Source organism: Nanorana parkeri, unplaced genomic scaffold (genome assembly GCF_000935625.1).
Source record: "Nanorana parkeri isolate BGI_ZX_2015 unplaced genomic scaffold, ASM93562v1 scaffold249, whole genome shotgun sequence".
In the NCBI taxonomy this organism is placed as follows: domain Eukaryota; kingdom Metazoa; phylum Chordata; class Amphibia; order Anura; family Dicroglossidae; genus Nanorana; species Nanorana parkeri.
The window spans coordinates 1,062,375-1,081,723 of NW_017306517.1; the positions used below are offsets into that span (position 1 = coordinate 1,062,375).

Here is a 19,349-nt window from a genome sequence, read left to right on the forward strand (position 1 = left end):
GTCGGTACCTCCGACTAAATATGCTGGAGATTTAGCCAACAAAACTAGACTAAAACTAAAATAATTCAGTTGACTTAAATATGACTAAAACTAAAATGTAATTTTAGTCAAAAGACTAAAGGGTTATTCACAAAGCTGCCAAAGGCAGCCAAGTGAATAACCCAGCTAAAGTGAAGTGAGCCAAACACGGTTATTCACTTCAGTCTTGTATGGCTGATTTCAGCCAAACAACGGCTAAAATCAGCCGTACATTGGCTGCCTGCTCTGCATGTTCGCATGAGCCGAAGTGCAGAAGGAGTTAGAATTGCCGAGCTGGAGCAAAATAGCCGAATAGCTTCCGGAGCTTTGGCTCAGCTGATCCAACATCTGGCTATGTGCTACCTCACCTACATCATACTATTCACCCAGACCAAGTGGGCTTAATGCCCACATGAGAATGAAAGACAAAAACACCTGAGTGCGGAATATCCTTTACTCGACCCTGTCAAGGGACACCCCTATATCCTACTTCTACAAATGCAGAGAAGGCCTTCAACTGTGTTGTCTGGTCCTTCTTGCACCTTACTTTGGAATCCATTAACCTAGGCCTCCCACATGCTTTCCTGGATACAATCCTTGTATTAATGCCTATCTGTGAGAGTCTGTGTTAATGGCACCCTTTTCAACTTTTTTTGTATCAACAATGGTATGAGATAGGGGTGTCATTTATCCCCACTCATCTTCCTTTTAACATTGAAACCATTCTAATCAGAGACCTTCCACTTCCCTTTATGGCCAAATGGGAAAAAGATTAGTATTAGTAATGGGAACAATATTATTAGTAATACATACCAAGAATATGAGTACAAAATCAACACCTCACATACTTACCAGGTGACTTATTACAATTGTTTTGGTCCTTTCCCACACTCAGCAACTTTTAGGAACATTAATCAAAAATATATGGATATACCAATCCCAAATAACTTCACTTCTTGCTACTTTACCACAATTCTGTCCCCTTCAAAAGTTTAATCATAATCCAAATGGTGATGCAACCTGAGAATGTCATCCAGCACTGTGGAAACAATCTAAACCACTAACAATAAAACACTGGTTTGACCAAATAAACAACATTACAATCATGGAAGATATTGCCAGCTCTTAGAATTCCAAATTGTGAATCATTTGGTTCTGTTGGCTAAAATACAGTTCTACATCTGATTTCAGGTCCCCAATACATTTTACACGTTGTTGCTCTTTGTCATTATGGCTGAAGACTACCAGCCCCACCCCACCCTCCTCTCCTCCTTCTTACTTTTCCCCCCCACCCTCTCCTCCCCCCCCACTTTTCACTAGTGCTTTTGTAGATACAAAGTGCCTGCAGGCACCAGCTTCAGTTATTTATAATTAGGGGTGAGATTTGGTTTTGCCCTGCCATGAGCTCACAGTGGATCCTGCATGTTTGGGGATTGCAGTGTAAGTGAATTGATGCAGGAATTTGGCAAACAGAATTATTTGTAAATATAATGCACTGCATAGCCTTTGAGTCTATAATGGATACTTTGTTATGTGTCAGCCCTCTAACTATAAAAGGGTAGGATCCCAGCAGCCATTTGTCAGTGTGTTAGAGTACTTTAGGAAGAGCTGACAATTTGTGTATGGAGAGTTACAGTATTCTTGTCCCCTGCTTGTTTATAACTACCTATTTGTGTGTGTCAGCAACAACCTTGCCATTCAGCTGCTGCCAACTTCCCTTCAGCATTAGAGAGAGTTGGGAGTGGTCCCCCAAAAAACACCAGCATAAAATAATGATTGCAATTGTTATGTTCTGCACCCCTGATGCCCAATAGGAAGAGGATGCTTTGGGAGGGGTTTAAGTGCACCATTTTACTGTCCACTGGGGAAAAGAAGACTGCCACCCCTGTATGATGAGCTACTAGATAGGCACACAGTTTTTAAAAATCGTTAAATTCTTTAACCTAATATGCATCTAGAAGCATCCAAACATGTTACATGTTGGTTTTCCTGTTCATCATGGCTGGGAACTGTAATGGGGAGCAGAAGCAGTAAGTACAGTATCTCATTGAAGAATAGATGTTGGCAAAACTCAACCCATCAGAAACAGATATGTGGAGGATCAAACTCTCCCTAGTATATGGGTCTTTTCATAGACTCATATCTTCAGGGAAGCCTATGCTGCCTCAACCCAATGGCACAACCATCACATCAGACAATTCATCCCCACACAGCTACCTCCTCATGTATCACTTCCCCCTCCCTGCTAGATTGTAAGCCCTCAGGGGCAGGGCCCTCCTTACCATCTTGTCTTGAAGTTATTTTGACCTACAAAAATATATGAATCCATGAATAAAGATATACAAATATGAAAGCAGTGTACTTTCTTATAATTAAAGTGACATTAAAGCTGAACTCCAGACATACACATTTAATTATTGCTGTGTTTGCCAGTTGTCCCACATCACATAAATGCAACACAGAAAAACATTACGGGGTCTATTCACTAAGCTGCCGTAAGCAGCCGAGTGAATAACCGACCCGAAGTAAGTGAGCCGAACGCCGTTTGGCTATTCACTTCAGGCTTGTACGGCTGATTTCAGCCATACATCAGCTTGCTTCGTGTGGCTTCGGGTCGGGCGAACATGCCCAGCATGTTCGGCCAACCCGAAGTGCAGAAGGAGTTCGACTCAACCGATTCAACATCTGGCAGGCTACTCGCTGCTGTTCGGCCTATTCTCATAGATAACGAACAGCAGTGAGTGAATAGCCGAATGCCGCCGTACCTCTATGGTACCCAGCAGAATAGAAAAATAGTTTAAAAAAGTAGAAAACAAAATGGAAAACGATTGGGCGGAGCTAGCAGTGACAGCTAGCTCCACCCAACTGTTTTCTATTGGCCGGACGGTTATGCTGCTGTCAGAATAAAAAAAAACACCATAGCTAGATTCCTATTGGCTATTTCACTTTGCAATAACCAATAGCAAACTAGCTACTGCACCCGCCCTCTGCTGCTGTCAATCACTAGAAGGGGACCTGATGGAGAACTTCAGGTCCCCTCCCAGCAGCAGTGGGCGGTTGCAATAGCTAGTTTGCTATTGGCTATTGCAAATTGAAATAGCCAATAGGAATGTGGCTATGCATTGCAATGCTATTGTTTTTCTCTGACTGACGGCGGCCAGCGGCTCCGATGTCAGAAGAAAAAACGGAGCAGGGAAAGATTTACTCTGCTGGATTGAGCAGAGTAAACCTTTCTGGGAGAAAGTGTTTCTCTCCCGGGTGGCCGGGAGAAGCTATCTAATAGCGGGAGACTCCCGAAGCGTCTGGGAGAGTAATGACAGATCAGCGTCCCTGGTTACCTGGTAACCATATAGGAAATACAAACAATTGGGCGGAGCTAGCGATGAAATTACCACTAGCTCTACCCAAATGTTTACATTTGGCCACCACCTGCCACAGTCTTCTTGCAGGCGTCAGACAAATGAAAACAACTGGGCAGAGCCGGCCGTGACGTCACGGCCAGCTCTGCCCAGTTGTTGTCATTTAATGACAGCCCAGTGTCCTCAAATAACCTGGGGATGCTGGTCGGTCATTGAAGGACAGCAAATGGGTGGAGCCAGCTGTGACATCACAGCCGGCTCTGCCCAGTTGCTGTCATGTAATGACAGCCCAGTATCCTTGAGCACGCTGGGCTGTTATTGAATGACAACAACTTGGCAGGGCCAGCCGTGACAAGCGGCTGGCTCCCCCCAGTTGTCAGTTGAACATACATGCGGAACATGCCTGAGGGTCTAAAGCTGAGTGTGTTTCCTTCATAACTGCTGAAACAACAAATATTCTTCTTAAAGTAGTACAGGTAGGGGGAGGGAAGGGAGCAACACAGAGGAGGAGAATATGTATCATGCTTACTGAAGGTGTAAAGTTAGATGGGTTATAATAAAAATATTGTTTCTGATGGGGAATTACACAACAGCATTGTCACCTTGTGGATAGAGCAGTCTAAGGCTGAAATTTATTTTCAAAAGGACTTTAAGCTAAAGACAAAAAGTTAACTGATGTGAGCACCCCCACAAGTGTAATATCATTTTCCCAACTTCTCCACAACTGCCACTTCTGCTGAACAGCTTGGCCTGTTATAGGAAAAGGAAAAAAATGATCTGTCGAGCAACAGGTTATAAAACTGTTACATGGGTGAGTCTTAAAAAAAACAACTACTGTGGTAATGCTATTGGCAGACTACATCATATATGTCATTATTGATTTTTTCCATGGTTACACTTTAGGTAAGCGGATTTCTTTACAAACCATATTTATACTGCTAGTTTACACCAGATTTAGTAAAAGACATCCTTGAAACCCTTTCATGCTGATGCACAGATATCCAAGCTGAACAGAGCACAAAAACTTTATTCTGCAAAAATATTTCTTAGTATTAATTTGATACATAAAATACAGTAGCGTTTTGATTATATTCCTCAACAGCAGCAAAGGACACAAATCCACTTTGTGTGCACCAAATGTTTTTCAAACCCAGATAATACCTTGTAAAAGTAGCAGTGACCTCACCACTGTGTTGTACAAAACCTGCGTAGAGTGCAGAGCTGTGGGAGAGAACAGCTCCATCCACTACATGATGCCCACAGAACACTACAGGAAGGGGCAGATATAAAACTAGTCACTCTGCACAAGGAAAGAGAGCAGCAGAGACTGGTCTTTATTACAGGAAGTTCCTGCACAGAGGCAACATTTTACACTGAATTTCTGCACAGATCTGGAAACAATATACATACAGTAACACACCAAGATTCCAGTAAAAACATACTTTCCTTGTGTATTTAGACAGGGTGATTTCAGCATGGAAGAGGGTTAGTATACTTGCTGATATTAACCATAGGGATACCTATCTGTGTATCTGGTATGCCAGGCTAGTGTTTTTAGAGCAAATGTCTGCTTTACCTGTGCACTCTGTTCAGCTGCTAAGAGTGAAACAACCTAATACTTTCAGGTATAGAGGAGCATGTGACTCACTCCTAGTGGCAGTGCTGAACAAATCGCCAAGCATGAGCCTTGGAAAGAGTCCATTGTTCTACATAAGCTACAACTTAACTTGTAGATTACACAGGATGGCTTCTTCTGCTCCCAGCAGCTGAAAGGTGTGGTTGTGGAGAAAACATCAAATACAGAGGCTTTATAATGATTTTAATCCTAATACCTGCTTAAAATAAATGGAAAATTCACAAGCATGATTTAGTATAGCTTGTATGGATCACTTATTATTGCATACAAATTTTATAGCAATGATTTTAATGAATCCGCGATACTTAACAGACATTGTTTAGTGATGTTACAAAACAAGTTCTGCACCGATTAAAGGCATTTGATAAATCAAGCCATCTGTGCCTGTATGATATGATTTTGCATAAATTATACAATCAGGCTATAAGCTCCAAAGTTAAACTAGACTTAAATTCAAAATATGTACCTCTCTTGTAGAGCTGAGTCTCTGCAATCACTTCCCAATTCCAATTAGTGGATCTCATTAGTTAGGCAGAGACAACAAATTGGAGCAATTGCCTCTCACAGACTTTGTCCTTCACCGCAGCAAACATGAACATATAAGTAAGATAGCCTTTACAGGGAACCCCTCTCCAGAGAAGAGGTAAGTATTTTGAGTTAAGGTCTACTTATGTTCACAAGTCTGTTAGTTGTTGAAAGTGGAGAGCTACCAAGGCTACTTTTTTTTATAAGATCTTATGTAGGTCATTAGTGCTCTAGAACAATCCTAACGATGCTGATGCCACATTTCAGCAGGTACCTTCATCAACTTCCAATTAATAGTTGAATTTGTTTGCATTAACAAATACATTTGAAATCTTTGAAATCTTACCTGCATAGAATTCAGGACCGTAAACTGCACCAACAACAGGATTTAACTTCCACCCTAGAACACAAATATGTAATTACATTATAATTAAACTGGATGTAATTTTCTTGCCATCTTGTTGAAAATGATCAAAATAACAAGGACCTACTCACTAAAATTGTTATAGGTACTGTATATGTGCACTTTAAAATACATATTTACACAAACAGGAGCAACGATTAGAGATAGCAATTACCAAATATGACTCTATTTAGTTCCCAAGCATTTTGCAAAGTAGCAATAGAGTAATTAATACAAGCAGAGCAGCTGATATTTTTGAACGGATAGTTGTATGTCACAGCAAGAATTTAAATCTAACACTGTGACAATAAACCATGATACCATTTGCTCTCCTTCTCTTCATATTTTCCAAGAACTCATCCTCAGAGCATGAATTTTACTTCATCCTAATCTCCACTAATCCCTAGTTGTACTATATATGCTGTAAACAAAACCAACACTGGTGATGGGGGCATTAAATCTTCCACAAAATCAAAGGAGGTTGTGAAAACTGAGAATGTATTAAAAATACCAACATATATACCGGTAATATGATGAGAAGCTGACTTACCTGGAAAATGGGTACCCAGGGCAAGTACAAGGAAAGTAGGCATAGAGCACTTGCTATTTACTGCTACATCTGCTAAGTAATACTAGTTATTATGGATGAACTTTGGATTCAGCTTAGGTTGTTTTTCAATTTTGAAAAAATATGTGAACTAATGTGACCATTTGCTGTTATCGCAACCAATTACAAATAATGCATTTCCTGGTCTTGACCTGTGGTGAGTTGGCATAGAAGGGCCAACAATGGGGGTTTTCTTATGTGCCATACCCAGGGTCACATCGGGTAAATAGATAACAAACATGTCAAGCCTTAAAATTGCGTGCGTCCAGGAAACCGCAAAAAACTACTATACCCAAGATTTCCCATAGGCGATGCTTTAAACGCTTTTACTACTCATCAGTTTAGTGTTAACAGTGATTGATGGCCCTAGAATTATTGCTCTCACATGCTTGCTTAGATATGTAACATGTGTGGTGCAATTTTCATTTTTGCATGTAGGCGCATCCGACGCTTGTTTGGGGTGGAGGCCTTTCAAAAAACTTTTTGGCATATTTTTTGTGTTTTTTACACTCAACTTTATTGCTATCACATAGGGGGCTAACAACCCCCTATGAAATAACAAATAGGATGTGACAGGTCCACTTTATGAAGACATAAGAGGTCTTTCAGACCCCTAAACTCACCAAGGGTCTCCAAAGAAGCTGATAAAGCAGAGATCTGCTTCACCAGCTTCTTCTTCTGACTCTAGGAGCCAGAGAATGTGCACATTGGCATTGGAAGTGATGTAATGCACATCAAATCCGGGTCCAGTAGTTGAAGGAGAGATCCCTCAGGGGAGACCTGCCTTGCTGGTCCTGGGCCTGCACAGGGGACAGCGGAGCCTGGGGAAGCTGGCGGCAGCACCAGCAGAAGAGGAGGGGGACACAGAGCCGCACTGTACAATCAATCCGACGCATGTACAGAGGCCGGATCACTTGTACAGAAACAGCAATCACCTGCTATTTAAAACAGCAGCAGCCGTGTTCTTGTATTTATGTGAGCCTGCATGGAGTGGTTAAATAAAAGGACACAAATATAGGGTTGTGGTTTAGAGTTTCTGAGTTGGGGTTTAGTGTTTTACGATTTATTGCTTTGGGGAGAAATATTTTATTTAAATATAATTGTGATATGGTCTTTTTTATTGCCAAGTCTCCAGGCCAAACTGCCCCTTTTTTTGCAGCACATCATTACATACTTGTGTGGTATAGTCTAGTACAACATTTCTAAACTTTTTTTCCATCACGGCACCCTTTAAAAGTATGCACAAATGAGTTGTGGTATCTCCAAAGTCCATTTCAGAAATTTTTCTGAGATAGGGGTCTGGTAAAGGTTTTCAGGAGGGATCCCTTGCATAAACACCCCTTACATCAGAGGTCCACCTTTCACACCAGAGCACCCCACTTTAAATCAGGAGTCTCTTCTTCAAATTAGGAACCCACTTCACATCGGAGCCCCCCCTTTCAAATCAGCATCAACCTCTTTCATACTAGGAACTCCCATTATATAAGAATGCCCCCATTCCTACTGGAGTACCTCTTTCACACCAGGAGCCCCCTTCACATCAAGTCCTCAGTCCTGACTTAACATCAGAGTCCTCAGTTCTCCCTTGACACCACAGTCCTCAGTCCCCCTTCACACCCAAGTTCGCAGTCCCAGTGCCTCTGTGCAAACATTTTGAGGTAGCCAGAAGACACCTTCTTGAGAAAGACTGGTCTAGTGAACCAGTACCACATTCTCAATTCCCCTATGTCACGGCTGATAATGAAGTTAGGAAATCCTCCATATTCATCATTTCTAGGAGGCCTGAAGAGAGAGGCAGAGGTTCTTTACAGGCAGTTAGTAGGGGGGAGCCGGTTCTGCATCTGCTAGACACAACGGTGGTAGAGCCACACCTTTGAGAGGCAGGGCTTGTCTACCTTTTGTTCTGTCAGTGGGGCATGCTATACAGCAAATGGAGGATGTCATAGATTGGCTAACCAAGCCTCCTCCAAGGAGCAGAGCAGCACAGATTCCCCAGCAGCTGCCAATATGCCGTCTACAGCTATTACTGCTGTAGCCCCTCAAACTGGCAATGAGAAGTAAGATTAATCATTTCAGCACAACATCAGTAAACGTCTGCAGGGGAATGAGCAAAAATTAAGTGTATAGAAATATTGAGGAAGGAGCACCAGGAGCATAGAGGAGGGTAACTTTGGGCAGCATGGCTGTAATATTCCTGCAGCTTACTTCCAAGTAGGCTCAAGCAATGATTAGGATGGGGATTACATAGTGGCTGACCATACCTTGTGTTTGAGATTGTAGAAGAGCAAAGCTAGAGAGAGGCAGAATAGCAGCGAGGCAGGATTTAATTGAGGAACAATGATAGATGTAGCTTGCAGAGGACTGGAGGGAGCAGCCATTCCATTCCACTAGATGGAACTGCCCTATGGGTAGAGACCACTGCAATCCCCAGAGCCTCTCCACATAGCTCAGCAGTCTGGGTCTTTTTCACATGCATTGCCTACAGCAGCATTGTGGTTTGCAGCCTATGTGTGCAGAATATCAGTTGTGGCAAACCTACCAGTCATTTGGGTACCAAATGCATGAGAGGACATATGATTCTGCACCACAAAACTCGGTTGGAGCAGCATATCAATGATACTGGTAGGCAGCAAAAGGCCCACACTCCTCTTTTTTCCATTTCCACCTCTAACTCTTCCCCACTCCACAAGATTCTCCATCTGCATATGCTGCATCATCTGGGGCCTCAAGTGATAGGGAGGTAATTTTGACAAGGGGTTTAAGGCTTACTTCATAGAACATCAAGCAGGGAGGAGGGTCAGCATGGGAACATGCAAAGTAGGGCCAGGTATAGGCTTAAACCTTGCTGTAAGTCTCCTGACCCCACCTGGCAATCCCTGACAAGCCAAGAGTCTGCTTTGTAACTGCTTGAATGGAAGAAAACATTATCACTCCCATGTCCAGCATCTCAATGCCGGCTTGGCAAAACTGCTAGCTTTACAGCTGCTTCTATTCCACCTGATGGATTCAACCCCTTCTTTCAGTTTATGGTCTGTGCTGGACCATAGTGACAGTTACTCATCTGCCATTGTTTTTCCTAGAAGGTCATCCTTGCCCTCCACCAGCATTTCTCTATGTTGTGGACCACATGCTTATTGACATATTGTACAGCATGGGCAGGGACTTCAATCTTCTATATGGCCCACTGGGTAAATTTGCTGGGAGCTAGGTAGAATGCATGATGAGACATACCATTTGAGTTGGTGGTGCTGCCCCGTGTCCTGTATCTTGGCAATCACCTCTACTAACTCTTCTAGTGGCTCCTCAGAACCGCCAATATCCCTAAGTGACCCAGGTCCTATGCAACAGATCATGCAAAAGACTGACATGCTATTTTGCAGCTGCTGTGCCAGAAGGATAGGAGCCAAAGTGGGCCAGAGATTCTAGAAGCTCTTCAAAAGCAAGAGGGTGAAATACAGCAATAACTACAGCAGCCAGCCAACTTGCCTGATATTCAATATACCCACACTCTGAAATGTTCACCATGGGGCACTGGCAGCACTGGCAGCACCAGCAGCAGTGGTCCATCAATTAGTATCTGCATGAGTAAGGAATGACAACAGGCTCTGGGTAACTTGGGTTCTTTTCACCACATCAGAAAGGAGAAGCAGCAATGATGGTATCTCAGTGACATTTTAAAATTATTTTACTACAGTGGGCAGGCCCAGCTGCAGGCCGGAGTCACAGGCAGTGCCTCAATCATAGGATTGCAGATTAGCTGGGGTCCAGAGCTGATGCAAACACTCTTAGAAGTGAGGACCTTAAGCACTATTGGATGTCCATGCTGGAACACTGGGCAGTGCTTGCAGAGTACAAGCTGGAGCTTGCTTTCCGAGAGCGCTTCTAGCCCAGCAGGCTGTTTTGTACAGCTAGACAAATCCACCTGTCCCTTGACACTGTGGACAGGATCACTTTCATTAAAATAAACCAGTCTAGGATCAGTAATGATTAGAAAACATTTTAGTTAATGCTAATGATTACATGTTTCCTTGGAATCTGGCCCAAAAAAGAAAAGGTAGATTACACCATTGACAGCTACTGCCACCACTGCTGGCCTACCACCATTAGCAGCTCCTGCCATCTCTCCTGGTCTTCCACTGCCACTATTACCAGCTCCTGTCACTTCTGCTGGACTGCCATATTTACCAGTTCCTCCTACCCCATTTTTCTTGCTGCTGCCGCCATTACTAGCTTTGGTGACCATTTCCAGGTGTTGCATCCTTTGCTGGACTGCCCCACTACCACCTCATGTAACCTGCTGCTGACACTAATATCAAATCCTGCCACCTCTCCTGGGCTACCACCATTACCAGTTCCTGCCACTCCTGCTTGGTTGCCACTATTACCTGCTTCTGCTACCATTACCATCTCCTGTGGTCTGTCCTGCCATGTTTCACTACTCCGGCATTGTACAGGTGCCATACATAATGTGCCACAGCTAAGCCTCAGCTGTGAAATGTAAAATGTTTGCTGCAGGGTAGATAATGCTCTTTCTCTCCTAGTTTGCAACCAATTCCAGTGTTCTGGCACTCAAAAGGTTTGTGGATATTGTCTCACTGTGACTGAAATAATAACACACTAATGGTTATTTCAAGATCTGAAAAATTGGTTCATCTATCCCATTTACATTCAATCTGCTTATATACTCTCCAGCAAACGTACATAATTGTTTGGTATTGTCACTAAAATTAATATTGTTGAATGTATATTTTGATAAAACCTGCCTCATCTCTCTATTTTAAATTGCAGCCTAAGAAAGTGACTTGCATATTGTGCATGGACAGCACAATATTTTTGGCTACTGTTTGTGAATTTGCACATTCCAATCTTTTTTCTTGATAAAGCCTCCTTTTAAAATGTGGCCTAGGAGCTATTAAAGCCAATACTCTATACTCTAAATGTATTACAAACTGGGAAATATCCTATAAAATCTTAACCAGATGGTATCTTACTCCATATCATCTATCCAAAATGTTCCCTTCACAAATGGCACTTTGTTGGAGAAATTGTGGACGAATAGGGAGTTTATCCCACATCTTCTGGTCATGCAACAATATAAAACTTTTTTGGAATTAGATTTTCAAATTAATAGCTACTATAACTGGCATAATCACTAAACCTTCGCCACTATTAGCCTTATTAAATATTGACATACTTTTGTTCCCTAAAAACTACCTCTCCATTGTTTTGCATATCCTACTGGCAGCCAGACACCTCATCGCCAGCTCATGGGAATCACCTATTGCTCCTTCTTTACAAGAAACTATATATCATGTGCAATCTAACTGCACGCATGAAAAAATGATAGCGTATAGAACAAACCAAAAATCTAAATTCCATTACCAATGGGATGCCTGGCTGGATCATATGGAAAATAGGGCACCACCTTAGATATGAGTTCTTGCTTTAGCCATACGTCTGTTCCTCAGGATGAAATCCAATATAGATATGTTACCACTTTGAGAAAATAAAAGCATCGTGATGTAATACATACCTACCTATACCACTTTGACAGTTTGAGAGATATTACCTTATCTTCTTCCCTCCCCCTGTCTATCGCCTTGCCTTATTCATTCTATAACCCACCTCAAGGCTATACTCCTATCTGTTTTACTGGTACTTTATAATGATTTCTCAAGAATCCAGATAGGAGTAGGGAAAACCATTTGCATTAGAACTAAGATTTCTGGTAAGCAACAAAGTAAACAAGTGTCAGTGATTGAAGGTTCTAGGGGCACTCCTCTTGTGAGTACTCTTGGTATTTAAATAATAATATCAGAATAGAGCAAGATAGTGTATAATTGCATTTTACTGGTTTTACTAGCATACTGTATTGATGTTGCAAACACATCTCTGTAACATGTATAATAAGGGCTAAGGCATGTATTTTTCTTTTCCCTTTTCTGTCATTTATGTATTTCCTTGGAAAAAAAATTAATAAAATATTTCAATAAGAAAAAAATAAAAATAAAATGTGGCCTAAAAAATCTGCTTATATACTGTGCATCAACTGTACAATATGTCTGACAATTTTCTGGGAAATAATACACTCTTATTTTTATTTCTGCCTAGTCTCTCTAATAAATATGCTTAAATGCTGTCCAGCCACTCTACAATATTTATAGTTGTTTTGTGTTAAATAATACACTCTTATTTTTATTTCTTAATAAAAAAACCATTGTTCCTCATCAAAAGCCTCACCTGTCCCTCTTAAATGGTGGCATAATAAAGCTGCTTGCTTGCATTTTTCTTGACAAAACCTGACTCATCTTTTTCTTTTATTGTGGCCTAATAAATCTGATTAGATATTGTGCAGAAAAATGTACACTATTTCTGGCTATTTTCTGTGCAATATTATACTCTATATATTTTTTTCTTGATAAAACTTGCCTCATATCTCCCTCTCAAACTGCTACCTAATAAATATGCTTACATACAGTGCATTTACTGTAAACTTTTTTTGCTATTCTCTGTAAATTTTACCATCTAATTTTTATTTCTTGAATAAAAACCTGCCTCATCTCTTCCTTTCAAATTGATTTGATAAAACCTAAATGCATATAAGGCATCAACTAAACAAAATATATTTTGTTTTTTTATCAAATCTGCCTCGTCTTTCCCTCTGACACTGCAGCCTAATAAATCTGTTTACATTCTATGCATTAACAGTATGATACTTCCAGCTATTTTCTCTTCTATAATACACTCTGATGTTTACCTCTTAATAAAACCTGCCTAATCTCTCTCTCTGTAATTGTGGTCTAATAAAGATGCTTTTATACAGTGCACAAAATGTACAATATCTGGGGGCGTGTCCTGGACATGGCACAGTGAGGTGTTCAGCTAGAGAGCTCCGAGGCATCAGCATACATTTTGCACTATATTCAAAGACTCTTACCTTGTGCAGATACCGGATTCGACATGTCTAAGCACCGCAAGGATGGGGGTAACAAGAAATCGTCTTTGGATGTGTCCAAGCAGCGATTCTTCACTGCTCGGGCCTCAACCTCCATGGCCCATGGTGGGCCTAAGATAGCACCCACAGCCTCTGCACCCGCCTCTCCTTGAAAGGACATGCAGACTGGACTCTCCGGCCCTCAGTGCCTCGCCTGAGGATCTGGATCACAGTCCCCTGAGCTTTTCTATCTAGATCAGGATACGGACCAAGAGTCCGGCAGTGACTTACTCTTGGATGTCCCTGAGGGGATATGGGCCCTGTTGAAATACCTTCCCACCAAACGAGACTTTGAGTCCTTGGTCACCCGGGTGGAAGCCACAATACGAAAGGATCTCTGGAAGGTGAAACGAGAGGTTCAGGACCTAGCTTCGGATGAGGCGGATGTTAGATCCTGGTGCTCCACGCTAGACACAAGGCTTTCTACACTTGAGTGCACGGCCATGCAGCCGGATCTCCGGTTTACCGCGCCCCAGCTCCACATGGAAGATACGGGGAGACGGAACAACCTTCTCATACGTGGCATTCCGGAGGTCACCAAAGCCCTCAACCTTCTGGCTATGGTTCAGGCCATCTTTGCATATCTCATCGAAGGCACAGTCCCTGCTGAAGTACTTCTGGACCTGGTCCACTCTCCTGCGGGCCACCGCAACCCAAATTCCCCTCGCCCGCGAGGAGGCCATCCTACGGGCTGCCTGGTTGCGCAGGCCAGTGGAGTTGGACTGGACACAGATTCATATCCTCCCAGATCTCTCCCGCAATACCTTCAGATGCAGGGCTCTTCCTTCGTCCACTTCTGGATCAACTTCTCCAGGTGGTAGTGATGTATCGCTGGGGATATCTGTTTTCCATCTGGTTTTCTGCAGGGGAAATGCCTCCTTCCTGCTTCACACATCCCGAAGGATGTCTCTGGCCTGGGTGAATTCCTGAATCTGGAGATTTCCTTGCCTGGGGACTGACTCGTGTACCTTTCTGATGCGCCTCGCCCGTTGCCGAGGCCTCCACGTTCTTCAGGTTCAAGATCTCGATCCTCCTGGCCCACCTCTGATCGTGCCTGGAGAGCTACAGATCCCCGATCCTCTACGGAAACAACCGCCTCCCCAAGGGCCTCCTTCTGTTTCTACTCACCTTCCCGGGCCTACAGTTCAGTTTTGATGGACAACGAGGTCTGGACTGGGGCCTAATTATTCTCCTGAATCTGCCTGACGGAGTTTCCCTAGTGGTCACTTGGAGGTGGCCTGCATACACCGTCTCTACATGGTCCCCGATATGTGTGGCCTATCTCAGCTGCAGGTTTCCACAGAGGGGTCGTCTGCAGAGACGTATCCTGATTATTCTTGTTTTGAATCTTGTTAGTTTATAAAGTTTGCTGTTTTCATTTTGATCTGGACGTTTGTGCTGACTGGCTCTAGGTGCTGCTGTGGTGCTGCTGAGAGGGAGTTGCACATAGGTACACTGCAACACGAGGACGGCTGCCTGGTAACTTGCGGTCAGTCCCTATCGGAGGTGACTACCTCTCGGTTTGGGGGATTCGCCTGCCGAGGGGGAGTCCCCAATGATTGCTATGTAATGCCGACCCAACTGTTCCTTAATCTATTGTTTGCATATGTTCTTGTATGTTCCTTGCAGATGGACCGGAGATTATCCTCTAGGGGAGTCCTCTCCTGCCCTGAAGTAGGGACTTACTTAATGTTGTTATAGGGGGTGGTGGGATTCCTGCTGCCTTATTAGTGCAATTGTAGTGTTCCTATCTGATAAGTGCCTCTGCTGGAGCGCCTCTGGAGGCCTGTCTGGAATTATTTCCCCCACTAGCATTCCCCCCCCACGGATCTGTCTGGGATGGCTTGGGGGGATTTTTTGTACTTCGGATACCATTATTGCTCCCCTCCCTACACCCTCCCTATCCCTCTTCTCCTCTCTGTCTGACTGCTACCCTCCCTTCCATTCACCTTCCTGCACTTGCCTCAACCTCTTTCACTCTTTTTCTCCTCCACTCTCTTCCCTTTTCCTCTCCCTCCCACTCTTCCCTTCTCCTCTCTCTTTTCTTTCCTTCCTCCTCTCTTTCTTCTCGTCTCCCTATGTCTCTCTCTTTTTGGTCTCGCCCCTCTCTTTGGCTACAGCCTTGCAATGCCTCTTTACCACCTTCTTTCCCATAATGTGAAGGGACTGAACATCCTGGAGAAACGAGCCATGGGGCTGCATGAACTGCACATATTGGTTTCCTCCAGGAGACCCACTTCCGGCTAGGCCATGTTCCTTCGCTCAGAGACTGCAGATACCCGGTGACTTACCATAACTTCTCCCCTGACAAAGGTCCCGGGGGGTTTCTATTGTATTGTCCAGGGGGTTGCCTTGGGTATATGTTGACATGCATGCAGGGGAGGAAGGTCGAGTGTTTATTGGTCAAGGGTAACATAGACTTGCAGATGGTCACTCTGATCATTGTGTATCTACCTAATCAAACACAGATCCCATTCCTGGAAAGGATATTAACTCTAGGGGATGACTTCAAGGAGGGAGCTCTCATAATTGGAGGGGATTTTAACCTAAGGAGCGGCGCTGCGTCGGATTAAAAAATGCCTCCACTCCCACCATCTCTCTCTTCATCACCCTTCGGCAAAGGATTACTCCTTCTTCTCCTCAGCTAGGCAGACTTATACGTGCACTCTATTCTACCCCTTGTTTCTGGATCGGCCATAGGCAATATCACCCTGTCTGACCATGCCTCTATACAAATCATGTTGAATGTAGGCTCCGCGGAGGCTAGACAGTGGCATTGGCGCTTGAACAAGACCTTGCTTCAGGACCCGGCCCTTTCGGGGAAATTGCAGATGATCTGCGCACTTACTTTTCTCTGAATTCAGCCTCTGAGTGTTCCCCTTATTCAATCTTGGAAGCTCATGAAGCCTATATTAGGGGTACACTAATCAAGCTAGTTTCCCGGTCAAGCACCAACGCCTTCAACAGATTCACTCCCCACTGACACAAATTCACCTGCTGGAAATGAGTCATAAATGGGACCCCGACCCAAACTTGTTGGCCCAACTGACTCTGCGAAGGGACTCCCTGTGCTTGCAAAGAGCCAAAGCGGTGCTAGTTAAATGTAGGTGGCATTTCTACGAGTTCAGTAACCAATGCAGCATATCGATGGCAAATGCGTTACGTCAACAGAGATCTAAGACCTTTATTCCCGATATGAAATTGCCTTCAGGAACCCTTCTCCATCTGTCTACGGAAATGGCGGATAACTTCCAGGCCTACTACTCATCTCTCTATAATCTCCCACAACCGCGGTCAACGACGGCGATCAAGCGGCGATTGTCCAATATTAGGGCGTACTTAGCCTCCTCTGGCCTCCCAACACTGCCCTCTGAGGTGGTTGAGCTACTAGAGCGACCGATAACGGAACTAGAACTCACAGAGGTCATGCAACAGACTAACTCGGGCAAGTGCCCCGGCCCTGATGGTTTTACCTTGCTCTACTATAGGCAATATGCCCCCATTCTCAACTCTCATTTAGTTTGTGCCCTTAATTCGGTTTGGGATACTGGGGTGTTGTCGGCTGACTTGCTCTCTGCTCATATAGCGGTGATCCCAAAAGGTGTAACGTTGCCAAACAGAATGAGAGACTGCTCTATCTCATTCAAGTGCTGCCCATCTCAATCCCTAAAGGCTTCTTATCATCGATCCAGTCCCTGATTTTGAGGTTTGTGTGGGTCTCAAAGCCAGCAAGAATATGTCACTCCTTTCTCTGCCTTCCAAAACAGTCCAGGGGACTAGGTTTACCTGATGTCCACTATTACTATCTGGCTGCCCACCTGATGCGTATACTGGATTGGTGCCACCACACACACACTGGATGGGTGCCCTTTGAACAGTCTTTCTCACTGCTACCACACAGAACGCTCCCCTGGTGCCCCAAGGTTCCTCGGGCGTTCCCACCCAACGCTGGGTCTGATGTGGAAGGTTGCCCAAGCAATCTTTGACACTAGATTACTCTCTCCCTCCCCCTCCATGCTTCTCCCTGTGATTGGGTCTCCTGACTTTTCCCTTGGGTTGCAAGACCCTGAGTTTCTACAGATGGGTGGCAAAGAGTGATTTAGAGCCCTTCACTTTCTTTGAGGGCTCAAATGGCCGTCGCTCCCCGAGATGGAAGTTGACCCTATCTTGGCTTCTCTGGGGTCCTGGTGACACTTTCAATTAGCTAATTTCCTTTCCTCCCTGCCTCGCCTGGTGGTGCTGGCTTGCCCACTTACGAGCTTCAAGAGGGAGTGTACCTCGTCGGGGCCACTGCCAAAAGCCCTTTCGATGTGCTATCAGCTGCTCCTTGCTCCTGACTTACCTTTACCTTTCCTGGACAAATGGGAACGGGATCTGTTGATCTCTTTTAGTCCCAGTGAGAGATCAAGAGTACTGCTGCTCTCCTTGAAGTATTCTATAAGTAATAGGTATCAGGAATCAGGATACAAAATAATGACCCGCTGGTACCGCACACCCCAGAGGTTACGCAAGATCTTCCCTGATTCTAGTGACTGCTGCTGGAGGTGCGGATCCTCCCCTGCTGACATGCTCCACAATTTCTGGTCCTGCCCATCACTCCAAGAGTTCTGGTCCCGGGTCCACTCCATAACTCAGAAGTTCACGGACTCACAGATTCCCAGGGCCTCCTCCTTTTTTCTGCTCCATCATAACTCGAGCCCTCTACAGGGATACAAGCGTTCAGTGGTGATTCACCTTGTCAATGCGACACGTGCATGTATTCCGGCTCAGGAAACAGGTCTCTCCTCCCACCATCCAGCTCTGGTTTAGCAAGATCTGAGACATCAGGCAGATGGAAGACCTCACCAGTTCTCTCAGGGGGACAGTGGCCCATTTGTGCTCTACCTGGTTCTGGTGGGATGAGTTCACCTCCTCTCTGGAACATCTGGGTCTCCTGGAGTGAGGTTCCCAAGGTGGCCTTTTCCTTTTCCCCACTCCTACTTCTTTCTATCTCTTCCCGATTCCTCTCTTCTCCCTCCTTTTTCTCCCCTTCCTCTCCCCACCTCCCGCTTCTGGATAGTGCCTGTTGACGCTAGGCTTTAGTAGCCACTCTGTTCTTGGCAGAAATAATACAGTTTTTTTTTTAAAATAAAACCTGCCTTGTCTCTCCCTCTGAAATTGTGGTCTAATAAAGGTGCTTACATACTGTGCATCGACTGTACAATACTTCCAGCTATTTTCTCTGCTTTAATACACACTGATTTCACTGGTCTACAAGGAGAAAGCCTCGGAAATGAAAGTAGCTAAATTTTAGCAGAATTGGGTCACTAATAAAGGAAAATTTTGTCGTGAATATTAATTAGCTACAGTTTCCAAGATTCTTCATGTGAAAAATAGCATCAAAATAATTCAAAATTACGAGGGGGGGTGTATGATTATGCTCCATAACTTTTCTGGTAATGAGAATGGCGCCACACCATTATAAATGTATCTTTTTATTGATACCAATAACATAACTTCCCATTCATTAATTGGTTTTCATGTAACATTTTCATGTTTTTTTGCATGAAAATCTGACAAGCTCTTACATCAGATTAATCAACAAGGTTCCATCTTTGTTCAGTATCTAAACTGCACTTTTTGGCTTTTCTCTTGTGAACTGCAGTAGGATCATCCCTGCAGAGATTCCAGCAGTAATCAGCAAGTATGGACGGACTCCATTTCCCTTGGTATCTTTTCTCCAAGCTGCAAAATCCTGGTGGAATCTCTCCCCATGCTCATCACTCACTGCCCCAAAGTTCAAAGGGAAATAGTCTAAATGCGAGTGT

At 44.0% G+C, this 19,349-nt stretch overlaps 1 protein-coding gene across 2 annotated transcripts in view; it reads right to left on the reverse strand.

Annotated features, from left to right (window-relative positions):
• Positions 1 to 19,349, reverse strand: part of RBFOX1 (RNA binding protein, fox-1 homolog 1) — a 248,948-nt gene that overhangs the window by 194,508 nt on the left and 35,091 nt on the right. For both annotated transcript variants that reach the window (XM_018556718.1, XM_018556720.1), the window contains exon 5: positions 5,885 to 5,938. In XM_018556718.1, coding sequence (XP_018412220.1) covers positions 5,885 to 5,938 — 54 coding nt within the window. The remainder of the gene's footprint in view (positions 1 to 5,884; positions 5,939 to 19,349) is intronic.